At 45.0% G+C, this 17,271-nt stretch overlaps 1 protein-coding gene across 3 annotated transcripts in view; it reads left to right on the forward strand.

Annotated features, from left to right (window-relative positions):
- The window catches only part of ATF7 (activating transcription factor 7), a 155,707-nt gene that overhangs the window by 120,983 nt on the left and 17,453 nt on the right, over nucleotides 1-17,271 (forward strand). For all 3 annotated transcript variants that reach the window (XR_001000501.1, XM_011930496.1, XM_011930497.1), the window contains exons 5-9: nucleotides 4,501-4,638; nucleotides 8,051-8,208; nucleotides 9,132-9,231; nucleotides 9,769-9,882; nucleotides 10,503-10,655. Coding sequence is in view for 2 of the 3 variants with exons in the window: in XM_011930496.1 (XP_011785886.1) it covers nucleotides 4,501-4,638; nucleotides 8,051-8,208; nucleotides 9,132-9,231; nucleotides 9,769-9,882; nucleotides 10,503-10,655 (663 nt within the window). In the remaining variant the exon portion in view is untranslated. The remainder of the gene's footprint in view (nucleotides 1-4,500; nucleotides 4,639-8,050; nucleotides 8,209-9,131; nucleotides 9,232-9,768; nucleotides 9,883-10,502; nucleotides 10,656-17,271) is intronic.

Genomic DNA, 17,271 nt, shown 5'->3' on the forward strand with positions numbered 1-17,271 from the left:
AGCGAGACTCTTATCTCAAAAAAAAAAAAAAAAATCCTGAGGCACTATGATTCTCTGATTTTAGCCTTCATATAGTCCAGATCCCTAGAGAATCCCTTAGTTTGGAAGACCAGAGGAAATACTCAAAGAAGCAGAGTTAAAGGGAAATAGTTCCCATGGAATAAGGGGCTTGGGGGAAAAAGAAAAATGCAAAGATCAAATTTTACTTTAGAATTAGAATTCTAGGTTATTGGTCACTATTTTTTTTTTTGAGACGGAGTCTCGCTCTGTCGCCCAGGCTGGAGGGAAGTGGCACAATCTCGGCTTACTGCAAGCTCTGCCTCCTGGGTTCACACCATTCTCCTGCCTCAGACTCCCAAGTAGCTGGGACTACAGGCGCCTGCCACCACGCCCAGCTAATTTTTTGTATTTTCAGTAGAGACGGGGTTTCACTGTGTTAGCCAGGATGGTCTCAATCTCCTGACCTCGTGATCCGCCCGCCTCGGCCTCCCAAAGTGTTGGAATTACAGGTGTGAGCCACCGCGCCCGGCGATCACTATTTTTAAAATCAAGTCTGTGTTCCTGATTTTCTGGAATCCAAGATTCCAATATCTCTATCCCAAAACATATATATAAACACATTAACCTCACAATTGCATGGTATAGTGAGTCATGGGATCCTATCAGAATATAGAATAGCCGGAACTGCTTCTATTTTTCCCTATATTTAAGAAGAAGTTCCCCGGGAGCTCTTTCCTTCTAAGAGGGCGTAACAGGTAAATCTAGATAGTTATATATGACTTTTCCATCCAGTTTAAGTGGTAAGAAAGCAAGATAGTGTCTTTATCACTGGAGTTATTTCCAAGTTCCATAGATTTCTATGAGTTTCTTTTAATGCTATCTCCCTCAAACTAACAGAAAGTGGGCTGCACAAGGCATAGTGGTTCATACCTGTGATCCCAGTGCTTAGGGAGGCCACAACGGGAGGATTGCTGGAACTCAGGAGTTCGACACCAGCCTTGGGCAGCATGGTGAGACTTATCTCTACAAAAATTTAAAAACCAGCTGAGTGTGGTAGCACACGCCTATGATCCCGGCTACTTGGGAGGCTGAGCCTAGGAGGTCAAGGCTACAGTTAGCCATGATTGAACCACTGCACTTCAGCCTGGGCAGTGGAACAACACCCTGTCTTTATTTTATTTTTTTATTTTTTGAAACAGGGTCTCCCTCTGTTACCCCAGCTGGAGTGCAGTGGCGCAATCTCGGCTCTGCAACTTCCACCTCACAGGTTCAAGCGATTCTCCTGCCTCAGCCTCCCGAGTACCTGAGATTACAGATGCATGCCACTACGCCTGGCTAATTTTTTTGTATTTTTAGTAGAGTCGGGGTTTTGCCATGTTGCCCAGGCTGGTCTCCAACTCCTGAGCTCAAGCAATCTGTCCACCTCAGCCTCCTAAAGTGCTGGGATTACAGGCATGAGCCACCACGCCTGGCCCAGATCATGTCTTTAAATAAATTAATACAGCGGGGAAACTCAGTAGCATATATTTGTAGTTCTACTTTTTCTTTCTTTTTTTCTTCCTTTTGAGACGGAGTCTCCCTCTGTCATCTAGGTGGAGTGTAGTGGCGCGATCGTGATGGCTCACTGCAACCTCTGCCTCCTGAGTTCAAGTGATTATCCTGCCTCAGCCTCCCAAGTAGCTGGGACTACAGGTCCGTGCCACCATACCTGGCTAATTTTTGTATTTTTAGTAGAGACAGGGTTTCACCATGTTGGCCTGGCTGGTCTTGAACTCTTGACCTCATGGTCCACCCACCTCAGCCTCCCAAAGTGCTGGGATTACAAGCATAAGCCACTGCACCTGGCCTCTTTTTTCTTTTTCTTTTTTTTTTTTTGAGACAGAGCCTCACTCTGTTGCCCAGGTTAGAGTGCAGTGGTGCTTGCAACCTCAAACTCCCAGGCTCCAGTGATCCTCCCACCTCAGTCCCTGGAGTAACGGACTACAGGCACCACCACACCCAGCTAATTTTTGTATTTATTTTTAGAGACAAAGTTTTGCATTGTTGCCCACACTGGTCTTGAACTCCAGGGCTCAAGAGATCCACCAGTCTCAGCTTCCCAAGGTGCTGAGATCACAAGCGTGAGCCACTATACCTGGTCTTGTAGTTCTACTTTCAAATGGCAGAAGTAGCCACAGTCTTCTCATCATTCTTTTTCATTCATTCATTGACAGGATCTTGCTCCGTCTCCTAGGCTAGAGTGCAGTGGTAGAATCATGGCTTACTGCAGCCTCCACCTCTTGAGCTTAAGCAGTTCTCCCACCTCAGCCTCCCAAGTAGGTGGGACTACAGGCACATACCAGCATGCCTGAATAATTTATTTTCATAGAAACAGGGTCTCACTATGTTGCCCAGGCTGGTCTCAAACTCCTGGGCTCAAGCTATCCTCCCGCCTCAAATTCCGAAGTGCTGAGATTACAGGCATGAGCCACCACACCTGGCAAGAGGGTTTTGCTATGTTGCCCAGGCTAGTCTAGAATTTCTGGCCTCAGGTGATCCTCCCACCTTGACCTCCCAAAGTGTTGAGATTACAGGCATGAGCCACCATGCTTGGCCTATGAGGGATTTTATACCCAATTTATTATAGGCAAATTCAAGAAAATTAGCATCCCATAAAAAGCTTCAAGTCTTTTTCATTGCCATTTTAGCTCAGTTGACACTTCTGGGAGACTAGTTCATAGTTAGTCAGCCCTTTCCTCACTGGGCATTCCTTGGTGTTTCCTCCTGCTTGTACAGGAGTGGTCTTTACTTCCCCTTAATGAGAAGTACAGGCTTAGTGGAAGAGTCTCCAGAAGCGGAACCTTCCTGAACCACAGCTTTGCTAGGAGATGCCCTAGAGGATTTCAAATCTATCGTATTTACTTAGAGCCTTCTCCTTCCCACTAATCTCTGACTTAAGAGATCTCAGAATTAGCTAAATTGGACCTGACATCTTAGCAATGTAGAAAAAATGAGGCAGAAATGAAGCCACCTTTGCTGTTACTCACCCTCCTCAGATTGGGGAAAAAGAACCACTACTACCTTCTCTAATGTAGTAGATACCACATTATCTTTAATTTACTCAGCTAGCTATCAAGAAGGTTTCTGAGGATTAAGGTAGCAAGGGAAGATCTTGAAACAAGCAGTTGCTTCACCAAGAAGCCTGGGATATGGGATAGATAGAACAAAGGATCCACTTTGTTATGAAACAACTGCAGTGCCAACGCTCCTGTCTTGGTACAGTGTCAAGGCCATTATCTCAGATGGTTTATTGTTCCCTACAAGGCCATTTACAGCTCCACAGTTCTGTGAGGTGATTGCATCACTGCCAGGAAAGTGCTCTCTTTCCTTTCTGGTTTTCTCCAGTCTTGCTCCTAAGACTCATTTATTTCACCAATCAGATGATCAGCCTTTCTTTTCTTTGTTACCCCAAAACCCTTATCTACCTGATACATCCAGTAGCAGATTTTGGGATGAGATCACCATCAAGCATGGTGAGTTCCCCAGAAAATACCTTTCCTATCTGGTTTGCAGTACTTGAATAGCCAGTTTGTCTTTGTTTGCCTTTGGTAATTGGGTAATCTAGTCATCCTTGTTGGCAGAGAAAGTGTTCACAGCTCTCCAGTGGCCAGCAGATTCAGGAATCATTTTGATTTCCTGAAAAATATTATAATATTTGCATGGATTTAAATGACATCTTTTTTTTCAGGTCTTTATAAATATTTGCTTACCATTGGTGAAGTAGGTATTATCTTCATCTTATAGTTGGGGAAACAGAAGCCCTGAGAATTACTGACAAAATGATTTGGCCAGAATTGTACATAAAATATAAGGGGCCCACATTTCTTGGCCAGGCGTGGTAGCTTACGCCTGTAATCCCAGCTACTCGGGAGGCTGAGGTGGGAGAATCGCTTGAACTCGGGAGGTGGAGGTTGCAGTGAGCTAAGATCATGCCATTGCACTCTAGCCTGGGCAACAAGATCGAAACTACAGGCCAGGCATGGCGGCTCACGCCTGTAATCCCAGCACTTTGGGAGGCCGAGGCAGGCGGATCACCTGAGGTTGGGAGTTCGAGACCAGCCTGACCATCATGGAAAAACCCCACCTCTACTAAAAATACAAAATTAGCCAGGCGTGGTGGCGTGTGGCTGTAATCCCAGCTGCTGGGGAGGCTGAGGCAGGAGAATCGCTTGAACCCAGGAGGCGGAGGTTGTGGTGAGCTGAGATCGTGCCATTGCACTCCAGCCTGGACAACAAGAGCGAAACTCCATCTCAAAAAAAAAAAAAAAAGATGGAAACAACGCCTCAAAAAACAAAACAAAACAAACATAAAGGGCCCACATTTCTTTGACATGCAGTTCAGTGCTTTGAACAAGAGCTGAACTTCTTAGAAGCATATTCCCTTATCTTGGAAATGGGAAGATAGATTCAACCTGAAAGGAATCATAGGGTTAAACTCTGTTCATTTTTCTTTCACAACAGGCTGCTGCTGGGCCCCTTGACATGTCTCTACCTTCCACACCAGACATCAAAATCAAAGAAGAAGAGCCCGTGGAGGTAGACTCATCCCCACCTGATAGCCCTTCCTCTAGTCCCTGTTCCCCACCACTGAAGGAGAAGGTAAATTCTCTACCAAGGGTCATCTCAAATGTTAATTGATAAAGCTTTGATTCATTAATTATATAAATAGTGTGTCCTAACTACTCAGGAGACCAAGATGGTAGAATCACCTGAGCTCAGAAATTCAAGACCAGCCTGGGCAACATGGATAAAGAAACCCCATCTCCACTTAAAATCCATAAATTACCTGGGCGTGGTGGAGCATTCCTGTAGTTCCAGCTACTCGAGAGGATGAGGTGGGAGGATCACTTAAGCCCTGGAAGTTGAGACTGCAGTGAGCTGTGATTGCTCCACTGCACCCCAGCCTGGGCAACAGAGTGAGACTGTCTCAAGAAAAAAAAAAGTATGTGTTATAGGAGGACTGATTGTATTTAAAGGAATGTTATTTAGAAGATTTCTATAAATTATACCTATTCTCTTTCCCAGCAATTCCATTTATAAGTCTATATAGAAGAGAAATTAGTGCATATGCCTACCAAAAGAAGTATGTTAGAATGTTCCTAACAATTGTATTCTTTTTTATTTATTTTATTTATTTTATTTTATTTTTTATTTTTTTGAGACAGAGTCTTGCTCTGTCGCCCAGGCTGGAGTGCAATGGCCTGATCTTGGCTCACTGCAACCTCTGCCTCCTGGGTTTGAGCGATTCTCCTGCCTTAGCCTCCCAAGTAGCTGGGACTACAGGTGCATGCCACCACACCTGGCTAATTTTGTACTTTTAGTAGAGATGGGATTTCACCACGTTTGTCTTGAACTCCTGACCTTAGGTGATCTGCCCGCCTCGGCCTCCAAAAGTGCTGGGGTTATAGGAGTGAGCTACCGCGTCCCAGCCAGCAATTGTATTCTTAATAGCCAAAAATCAGCTGGGCACGGTGGCTCATGCCTATAATCCCAGCGCTTTGGGAGGCCGAGGCGGTGGAATCACTTGAGGCCAGGAGTTCGAGACCAGCCTGGCTAACATGGTGAAACCCCGTCTTTACCAAAAATACAAATATTAGCTAGGTGTGGTGGCGTGTGCCTGTAATCCGAGCTACTCAGGAGGCTGAGATAGGAGAATTGCTTGAACCCAGGAGGCTGAGGTTTCAGTGAGCCAAGATTGCGCCATTGCACTCCAGCCTGAGTGACAGAGCGAGAGTCTGTCTCAAAAAAAAAAAAAAAGTAAACTGATAATTACACAGCAGTGTGAATGAATCCCACAAACATATCCAACAACAACAAAAACGTCATACACAAAAGTACATACTGTATAATTCAAGAAGAGGCAAAACTGTTTGACAATGATAGAACTCAGGATAGAGTTTACTTCCTGTGAAGGAATGGTGTGGATTGGAAAGGGACATAGAACTTTATGGGGTGCTGGAAATGGTCTGTATCCTGATTTTATATCTGTAATAAGTCATCTTGTTTTTTTTTTTCTTTTGAGACATAGTCTCGCTCTGATGTCCAGGCTGGAATGCAGTGGTGCAATCTCAGCTCACTGCAATGTCTGCCTCCCAGGCTCAAGCAATTCTCTTGCTTCAACCTCCCAAAGTGCTGGGATTACAGATGTGAGCACCGCACCCAGCCTAAAAGTCATTTTGATGTTATGACTTTAATGCACATCACTGTATGTTATACTTCAACTAATAAGTGAGAAAGAAAAATTCACATAGGCTGGGCACGGTGGCTCAAGCCTGTAATCCCAGCACTTTGGGAGGCCGAGATGGGCGGATCACGAGGTCAGGAGATCAAGACCATCCTGGCTAACACAGTGAAACCCTGTCTCTACTAAAAAATACAAAAAACTAGCCGGGCGAGGTGGCAGGCGCCTGTAGTCCCAGCTACTCGGGAGGCTGAGGCAGGAAAATGGCGTGAACCTGGGAGGCGGAGCTTGCAGTGAGCTGAGATCCGGCCACTGCACTCCAGCCTGGGCGGCAGAGCGAGACTCCGTCTCAAAAAAAAAAAGAAAAATTCACATAATTCATAAATTGGACATCAAACAGTTTAGAAAAAAAATGTAATCCTAGAGGGAAGTGATTTAAAGAAAGTATCTACTAGGAGTCCTACTATTCTTTTTAAAGGAAGTACCTTCATGAAGTACTATTTCTAATGCATTTATTGAAATATAGTACATATACAGAAAAGTATATAAATTGTAATTATATAACTTACTGAATTTTCACGAAGTCAATAGCCTGTATAACCAGCACCTAGATTAAAAATATTTTATTAGAACCTCAGAAGCCCCCTCATGCTTCCTCCTCCTTTCAATCTCTACTGCTCTGCCAGTGGTTATTAATTTTAACATCCACTATGGATAGAGCGTCTGTACCTCATGTTACTTCCCTCCAAATTTGGCTTGATAACTTCACAAATCTGTCTTCTCATAAACATTACAACCATCCCATCTCCTCCCCTTTTCTTTTTATTTTTTTTTTGTTTTTGAGATGGAGTCTCTCTCTGTCGCCAGGCTGGAGTGCAATGGCACCATCTCAGCTCACTGCAACTACCTCCGCCGATCTCCTCCCTTTTTCATCAGCAACAAAGTCCTAGAGACTGTCTGGAGATGCTCTCAAGGCCATTATGACCACTGGCAGTCTGAGATCTTAAGAAGTTAACAGTGAGGCCGGGCGCGGTGGCTCACGCCTATAATCCCAGCACTTTGGTAGGCCGAGGCAGGTGGATCACGAGGCCAGGAGTTCAAGACCAGCCTGGCCAAGATGGTGAAACCCCATCTCTACTGAAACTACAAAAATTAGCTGGGCGTAGTGGTGGGTGCTTATAATCCCAGCTACTCAGGAGGCTGAGGCAGGAGAATCACTTGAACCAGGGAGGCAGAGGTTGCAGTGAGCCAAGATCGTGCCACTGCACTCCAGCCTGGGCGACAGAGCGAGACTCTTATCTCAAAAAAAAAAAAAAAAAAAAAAAAAAGTTAAAGAAGTTAACAATGAGAGCAGTTTGTTTTATTACAGTATGATCATTATCCAAACTTCTATAGCCCTTTTTTAAGAGGTATATTGGAGATATTGGCTTGCCTCGTCACCAGTATACCTGCCTTTTCCCATTGAAGTTCAGAGGACACTTGGCATCGAGTTTGGAATGAGAGTATTTAGATTGTGAAAAATTGTAACAGTCTCTAGAATTTATATGGTACTACAGTGCTGCTTCAAAGATTTCAAGTGATATTCCAGCTGTCATCTTATTTATGTAGTCATTGTCTCTGAAGGGGGAGATGGCCAAGAGATCTTAATACATCATTCCTCCTGAATGGATGAGTGAGTTATGGGTCCCTGATCCTGATGGAATCAGGTCATGATTTAATGAGTGGCTCTAATGCTCTTTCCAATAAATTTGTACTAGATGTTACCATCTATATATTTCCCTATAAGCACACCTTAAAGCATTTTGTGATCTGTTGGTTTCTTCTCCCCAGGAGGTTGCCCCAAAGCCTGTTCTGATCTCTACCCCCACACCCACCATTGTACGTCCTGGCTCCCTGCCTCTCCACTTGGGCTATGATTCACTTCATCCAACCCTTCCCTCCCCAACCTCTGTCATCACACAGGCTCCACCATCCAACAGGCAAATGGGGTAAGTACAGAGAGCAGGGAGAAATAGGGAAGGCTGCATTTCTTTCCATTACATGAAACTATTTGATAAAACTGAGACAGTTTTTCAGTACTCAAAGAAAATAAGTCACTGAGATTATCTCTCAAAATAAAATTTTCCCCCATAAACAGAATCTTCTTTACCTTTTTAATAGACAAGTAAAATATGTATTTGGGGGTAATACTTTCTTAATTTAAGGGTAATACTTCTTTAATCTAAAAAGAGGAGCTCTTAAAACATTAGAAGTTCATTATGATGTGGAAACCACACCCTATAGAAGTCTGTTGGGGTACTGCTGAATGAAACACTGAAACCCATTAAGTCTCCTCTGTTCCAGTTAGGGTTCTTGGTCTTTGCCATCTCTAATTTTATTTGTCTGTTTGTTTTCACTCCTGGCACGGTACCCATGGGTTAAGAGGCTGTTGTCAGGATTCAGATTCTTAGAGCTTATTGTTCTCTGGACCCACTAGGAAAAATAAAAAGAGACAGCTTCTTTTTGAGGCAGGGTAGAGCAAGTCATGGAAAGGAACAAGAGAAACATTCAGATTTGGCCATCATGTGACCTAATTCAGTTTTGCAAAATGACGACTTTGATCCAACTCCCCCTTTCTCAAGGCTAGCCAGTGGTAGGGATGTTTAATTGTTCTAAACCCTTTAATAGGATTAGCTTTCTACTATTTGAGTTTGCTTAATTTGCAAAGTATAAAGATGTTGCCATTTTTCTCCATCTGTAAGGTAAGTTGAATAGGATTCCCTGCCTTCCCACATGAGGGTGTCAAGATTTTTACCATACTGCCTTATACCTTCGCTAACTAGAGAAGACTGGAAAATCTTCTGTAATTATAGGAGGTAGATCCATGGACAAAAGGTCTGTGTTTGAGCATTTCACTTCATGTCTCCTCTAGGTCTCCCACTGGCTCCCTCCCTCTTGTCATGCATCTTGCTAATGGACAGACCATGCCTGTGCTGCCAGGGCCTCCAGTACAGATGCCGTCTGTTATATCGGTGAGCTCTGTAGTTGGGGCAGCCAACCCTACCAACATGGTAATCCTTCCCTTCCACCTGAATGGTCATAAAACACACACGAGCCCCAGGGAAATGTGGGCTCTGATCTATATTAGTTGAGCATGGCAGCCTGCCTAAACTCTTCACTAACCTCTGCCAATCCAGCACCATGGAACACTAGATAAAGACTCATCTGGACAATTGGCTCCTAGTCTAGGAATTGATCTTGCCAGCCCACTGATTAGTTGCTTTCACTTGGCACGTAGCACCTCCCAAATTGCCCAACATTTTCCTCAAGATAACAGCCCCAACCCTTCCCACAGAAATTGTCCCAATACTGAAGGATTAAATTCCCTACTCTGTGGTGCTCCATGGAGAAAGTATTTCCCAGGCTGTCCCTGCATGCCCTATGGGCACATTGCACACAACAGGCCCTGATGTGCCAATCTCAAAAGCACTTCATTTTAGGGAAACTGTTGCCCCACCAATAGTATTATGTTCCCTTCTGGTTTTTTTTTTTCCCTTCTCTCGATCCAGCTGGCCAGACCTGTGTCCGTGGTGCCCAACATTCCTGGTATCCCTGGCCCACCAGTTAACAGCAGTGGCTCCATTTCTCCCTCTGGCCACCCTATACCATCAGAAGCCAAGATGGTGAGTACATCTCAGCCTGGGGCAATGTTGGCCTTTCTGAAAGAAGTGGGTGATAGCAGCCTAGGTCTTTCAAGTGAACCAAGCAGGGGAACCTTCTGGGACTTGCAAAGCTAAGGACTCCCTGCTGTGGGGTCTGGAAAAGAAAAAACTCTGATTCATAGCTCCCATCTCCTCTCCTCACCTTTAGAGCCTGGTATATAGACCATGGCAGTGAAAAGAGGCGGCACAGATTGTTTGGAATGGAACACTTGCCATTTTAGTTTTAGGGGTGACAGATGGAGGGTGGGTGAGTGGGCAGGGGAGCTGGCCAAGAGGTGAATAGCTGCGTAACCAGCATTTGGCCAGGCTCCAGAGGAGAGCTTTCATCTGGACACTATTGTTTTAACAACCCCTAGCCCCCAACTGTGCCCAGGATGATAGCCAGGGAACAGAGTAGGCATGTTAGGGATCCAGGTGCACATTTTCTCTGCCTGTCATTTTCTTTTAATTCCTCTGTTAAGAGAGAACTAGAGTGGAAATTTTAGCTATTTATAAGGTCAGTAATAAAATCTAAGGCCACTCTTCTCATCCTTGGTAGAATCTCATCCTTAACAAGCGTTTTTTCTTATCTTTGCCCACAGAGACTGAAAGCCACCCTAACTCACCAAGTCTCCTCAATCAATGGTGGTTGTGGAATGGTGGTGGGTACTGCCAGCACCATGGTGACAGCCCGCCCAGAGCAGAGCCAGATCCTCATCCAGCACCCTGATGCCCCATCCCCTGCCCAACCACAGGTCAGTGGCTCTTACTCTTTATGTCATATCTTTATGACATATCTTTATGTCATATCTATTTTTCAGGGAGCAGAAGATTAGAGAAGAATGGACTTCAGCTTTCTGGGTTTCTTCCTGCTTACTTTGGTTCTTGATGGCAGTTTGACTACAGCAAAACGTACCATTCTTTTTATTATTTATTTATTTTTATTTTAACTGAGACCATCATTTAATAGCAAAAACACACCGTTCTTTATTCACCCTTGTGTTAGACTTTCATACAAATAGACTGAGTAATGCAGAACTCTTGCAGCAGCAGCCTCGCCTTTTTTTTTTTTTGAGACGGAGACTGACTCTGTCTCCCAGGCTGGAGTGCAGTGGCACGATCTCAGCTCACTGCAAGCTCCACCTCCCAGATTCACGCCATTCCCCTGCCTCAGCCTCCCGAGTAGCAGGGACTACAGGTGTCCGCCATGACGTCTGGCTAATTCTTTTTTCTAGTTTTAGTAGAGACGGAGTTTCACCGTGTTAGCCAGGATGGTCTCGATCTCCTGACCTCGTGATCCGCTCACCTTGGCCTCCCAAAGTGCTGGGATTTCAGGCGTGAGCCACTGCGCCCAGCCGCTTTTTGTTTTTTTTTTTTTTTTTTGAGACAGGGTTTTGCTCTTGTTGCCTAGGCTGGAGTGCAGTGGCACAATCTCAGTTCACTGCAACCTCTGGCTCCCAGGTTCAAGCGATTCTCCTGCCTCAGCCTCCTGAGTAGCCGGGATTACAAGCACCCACCACCATGCCCGGCAAATTTTTTGTATTTTTAGTAGAGTCAGAGTTTCACCATGTTGGCCAGGCCGATCTCGAACTCTTGACCTGAAGTGATCCACCTGCCTCAGCCTCCCAGAGTGCTGGGATTCCAGGCGTGAGCCACTATGCCCAGCCCCACTTTTTCCATATGTGAGTCATGGTTTAGTTTATCTGCAGAATCCTCTAAAATATGACACAGCCTTACTTCAAGCCACACACTAAACAAAAGAGGCTCCCCTAGTCTCTTTCCCATCTATTAAGTCTTAAAAAGTAGTAACTTACCTGATAAGATTTTACAACAAAAACCATAACAATTTATTAATGAAATGTGATGTTACAGTACTAAGATACCTCAATAAAAAATAGGCCGGGTGAAGTGGCTCACACCTGTAATCCCAGCACTTTGGGAGGCTGAGGCAAGTGGATCTCCTGAGGTCAGGAGATCGAGACCAGCCTGGCCAACATGGCAAAACACCGTCTCTACTAGATATACAAAAAATTAGCTGGGCGTGGCGATGCATGCCTGTAGTCCCAGCTACTCAGGAGGCTGAGGCAGGAGAATCGCTTGAACCTAGGAGGTGGAGGTTGCAGTGAGCTGAGATCGTACCACTACGCTCCAGCCTGGGCGATAGAGTGAGATTTTGTCTGGAAAGAAACAAACTAACGACAACAAGAACAAAAAAAAACGAGACACACACCAAAAAACACCTCATTACCAATTAAATCCCCTTTTATCACAGAGAAACTAAAATCCTAAAAAAGGCAGGGGGGTCCCATTTAGTTACCCATTTCTCTTCTCAAGGAGGTCTCAGTTTTAACAAGATTCTTTGGAAACTGAATAGTGCTCAGTTTTCATATCATCCGCACTGGACAGGTGACAGCACCTGAGATTGGTTTCAAGAATTATACCCTTTGCCTGGCCCCTCTTTTCCTGATGTCACCACCTGCTTCATCAGTTACTGCCACATGTCCAAACATTTCATGGCCATATGCTACGGTAAAGCTTGGCCAACAACAAAAGCTTTCATTTGAGTTTTTCTGTTGGAAGCTAAGCCTGCCTACCCTCCTGTAACCCCAATGAAGCCAATCCTGAAGATGGCAAAGCAATAGCCCCCTTGCCTGAGTTATGCTGCCTTCTTTCTTAGGGAAATGACATAGCTTCCTTTTTAGTGTTATTTGTTTGTTTTTTAAATTTTTATTATAAATAGGCCAGGCACGGTGGCTCACGCCTGTAATCCCAGCACTTTGGGAGGCTGAGGTGGGCGGATCACAAGATCAGGATTCAAGACCAGCCTGACCAACAAGGTGAAACCCATCTCTACTAAAAAAAAATACAAAAATTAGCCAGGTCTGGTGGTGCACACCTGTAATCCCAGCTACTCAGGAGGCTGAGGCAGAAGAATCGCTTGAGCCTGGGAGGTGGAGGCTGCAGTGAGCCAAGATCATGCCACTGCACTCCAGCCTGGGCTACAGAGCAAAACTCCGTCTCAAAAAAAAAAATACATATATATATATATATTATAAATAATAGTAGCGGGCTAGGCGTGGTGGTTCACACCTGTAATCCTAGCACTTTGGGAGGCCAAGGCGGGTGGATCACCTGAAGTCAGGAGTTCTAAACCAGCCTGACCAACATGGGGAAACCTGCCTCTACTAAAAATACAAAAAAAAATTAGCCAGGCATGGTGGCATGTGCCTGTAATCCCAGCTACTCAGGAGGCCGAGGCATGAGAATCACTTGAACCCAGGAGGTAGAGGTTGCGGTGAGCCCAGATCACACCGCTGCACTCCAGCGTGGGCAACAAGAGTGAAACTCCATCTCAATAAATAAATAAATAATAGTAGAAACAGGGTCTTATTATGTTGCTCAGGCTGGTCATGAGCTACTGTACCTGAAGCCAGTCCTGAACATGGTAAAGCATTTCCAGCTTCCTCTTTTTTTTTTTTTTTTTAATAATTTTAAAAGAGATGGAGTCTCGCCATGTTGCCCAGGCTGGTCTCATACTCCTCAAGCAGTCCTCCTGCCTCAGCCTCCCAAAGTGCCAGGATTATAGGCCCTAGCCACCATGCTCAGCCCCAGTTTCCTTTTTAATCAACACTGATTCCTTTCCTTGTCATTCTTCCCCTCTTTCTCTTGGCCTAGTCTTTCACCTCCATTCCCTGCGTGACTTACTGAATTGCCTATGACAGAATAGGAACCTTTCCTTTCCCCTGTCCTAAAGAACTAATTTTTTCTTTTTTTTTTTTTCCAAGATGGAGTCTCGCTCTGTTGCCCAGGCTGGAGTGCAGTGCCATGATCTCAGCTCACCACAACCTCCGCCTCCCTGGTTCAAGTGATTTTCCTGCCTCAGCCTCCCGAGTAGCTGGGATTACAGGCACCTGCCATCATGCCCTGCTAATTTTTGTATTTTCAGTAGAGATGGGGTTTCACCATGTTGGCCAGGCTGGTCTCAAATTCCTGACATCAGGTGATCCACCCGCCTTGGCCTCCCAAAGTGCTGAGATTACAGGCATGAGCCACCGCGCCTGGCCAATTTTTTGTATTTTAGTAGAGATGGGGTTTCACCGTGTCGCCCAGGCTGGTCTCAAACTCTTGAACTCAGGCTATCTGCCCGCCTTGGCCTCCCAGAGTGCTGGGATTACAGGCATGAGCTACTGTATCCGGTCATAAAGGACTAATCTTTACATATGCTCCAGTCAGCTAAAGATAAAGAGGAAGCCGAAATTCTCAGGAGAATTATTGTAAATTTCTTATACCAAGAGAAGCAGTGACCCAAGGCCTCTAGTTCATTAAATTGAGTTGGAAATTTCCTCTCCATTTTTTTATTTTGGGAGAGATAATATTAGTCTGAATTTTAAAAAATTATTTCTTGGCCAGGCACGGTGGCTCACGCCTGTAATCCCAGCACTTTGGGAGTCTGAGGCGGGGGGATCACGAGGTCAGGAGATCAAGACCATCCTGGCTGACACAGTGAAACCCCGTCTCTACTAAAAATACAAGAAATGAGCCAGGCATGGTGGCAGGTGCCTGTAGTCCCAGCTACTCAGGAGACTGAGGCAGGAGAATTGCTTGAACCTGGGAGGTGGAGGTTACAGTGAGCCGAGATCGCACCACTGCACTCCAGCCTGAGCGACACAGCAAGTCTCCATCTCAAAAAAAAAAAATCATTTCTTAATTATCTATATTAATGGAGAACATAATTCAGTAGGGCCTAGAGCAGAGTATGAGATTCTTTTTTTTTTTTTTTTTTTTTTTGACAGAGTCTCACCCTGTCACTGTGGCTGGAGTGCAGTGGTGTGATCTTGGCTCACTGCAACCTCCATCCTAGTCTAAGCCATGCCTCAGCCTCCCAAGTAGCCGGGATTACAGGTGCGCACAACCACTCTCAGCTGATTTTTATATTTTTAATAGAGGTGGGATTTCACCATGTTGGCCAGGCTAGTCTTGAACTCATGGCCTCAAGTGACCGCCTGCCTTGGCCTCCCAAAGTGCTGGGATTACAGGTGTGAACCACCATGCCCAGCATCTTTTTTTTGTTTTTGAGTCAGGTTCTTGCTCTGTTCCGCAGGCTGGAGTGCAATGAGACAATCGTAGCTCACTTGCAGCCTCAATCTTCTGTGCTCAAATGATCCTCCCACTTCAGCCTCGTAAGAAGCTGGAATGACAGGAATGCATCACCATGCCCAGCTGATTTTATTTATTTGTAGAAATGGATCTCACTGTGTTGCCCGGGCTGGTCTCAAACTGCTGGGCTCCAGTGATCCTCCCAACCTCGGCCTCCCAAAGTTCTGGGATTACAGGCATAAGCCACTGCACCTGGCCTCACATATAACTTTTTTATTTTTTACTTTTTTTGAAACGGAGTCTTGCTCTGTTGCCCAGGCTGGAGTGCAGTGGCGCAATCTCAGCTCACTGCAACCTCCGCATCCCGGGTTCAAGCGATTCTTCTGCCTCAGCCTCCCGAGTAGCTGGGATTACAGGCACCTGCCACCACACCTGGCTAATTTTTGTATTTTTAGTAGAGACGGAGTTTTGCCATGTTGGCCAGGCTGGTCTCGAACTCCTGACCTCAGGTGATCCACCTGCCTCAGCCTCCCAAAGTATTGGGATTACAGTCATGAGCCACCACATCTGGCCATGTATAACTTTTGACTCCCCAAAAACTATACTAATAGTCTACTGTTGACCAGAAGCCATCCCAATAACATAGAGTTGTTTTAACACACATTTTGTATGTTATATGTATTATCTACTGTATTCCTACAATAAAGGATGCTAGAGAAAAGAAAATATTAAGAAAATTATAAGGAAGAGACAATATATTTACTATTCATTAAAGCAGAAATGGAGTATCATACAAGTCGTCATCCTCATCATCTTCGCTTTGAGGAGGAGGAGGAGGAAGGCTTGGTCTTGCTGTCTCAGTGAAGGCAGAGGCAGAAGAGGTGAAGAAGTTGGAAGGGGGGGTCGGAGAAACAGGCACACTTGGTATAACTTTTTTTTTTTTGAAATGGAGTTTCACTCTTGTTACCCAGGCTGGAGTGCAATGGCTCGATCTTGGCTCACTGCAGCCTCCGCCTCCCAGGTTCAGGCAATTCTCCTGCCTCAGCCTCTCGAGTAGCTGGGATTACAGGCATGTGCCACCACGCCTGGCTAATTTTGTATTTTTAGTAGAGATGGGGTTTCTCCATGTTGGTCAGGCTGGTCTCGAACTCCCCAACCTCAAGTGATCCGCCTGCCTCGGCCTCCCAAAGTGCTGGGATTACAGGCATGAGCCACCGTGCCCAGCTGGTCGGTATAACTTATTTTTTTAAATCTGCATTTAAGTGGACCTTTGCAGCTCAAGCCTGTGTTCAAGGGTGAACTTTTTTCTACAGATGGTTGACCTTTCTACATTTTAAAAAATTTTTGGCTTCTGTTATAAAATTGGCCTTTCTTCTCCAAGTGCATCCCAACTATCCAAAAGTGCTTTAGTGACAAGGGACTTCAGCCTGAACTTTAAAAACAAAAGACAGTCTTGTATCACCAATTTGCAAAGTGATTAAACATTTTTTGTTTGTAAACAAAAGTGGGGGGTTGTTCTTGAGGATGATTAATAACTGATTATAAATAAAAATAATATGCTTATCTATATCTCCCTATAATAACTCACATGTCACTAGTAATGAAATGGATGAGAACATTTGTCTCCATTTCTGAAACCTGTAATAGTATGCAATTGTTTTTACATGTCACTTGTCCAAATCAGTGATTCTCAAACTTTTTTATTTCACAGTCTTCTAAAAGTTCCCCTAATATCCTCCCCCAATTCTGATTTCCCTGCCTATAAGATTCCCTTTTGTTTTGTTTTGTTTTGTTTTTTGAGATGGAGTTTCACTCTTGTTGCCCAGGCTGGAGTGCAATGGCATGATCTCAGCTCACTGTAACCTCCGCCTCCTGGGCTCAAGCAATTCTCCTGCCTCAGCCTCCCAAGTAGCTGGGATTATAGGCATACGCCACCATGCCCGGCTAATTTTGTATTTTTAGTAGAGATGAGGTTTCACCATGTTAGCCAGGCTAGTCTTGAATTCCTGACCTCAGGTGACCTGCCTGCCTCGGCCTCCCAAAGTGCTGGGATTACAGGTGTGAGCCAACCGTGCCAGTCAAGATTCCCTATTGTTAAGAAACATAAAGTAACCGTAGTTTCATTTGTCTCTCTGTCTTAGAAATAATCAGTTTCTGGCCAGGCATGGTGGCTCAAGCCTGTAATCCCAGCACTTTGGGAGGCCGAGACGGGCGGATCATGAGGTCAGGAGTTCGAGACCATCCTGGCTGACACAGTGAAACCCCGTCTCTACT

This window comes from Colobus angolensis, unplaced genomic scaffold (assembly GCF_000951035.1).
Source record: "Colobus angolensis palliatus isolate OR3802 unplaced genomic scaffold, Cang.pa_1.0 Scaffold87, whole genome shotgun sequence".
In the NCBI taxonomy this organism is placed as follows: Eukaryota; Metazoa; Chordata; class Mammalia; order Primates; family Cercopithecidae; genus Colobus; species Colobus angolensis.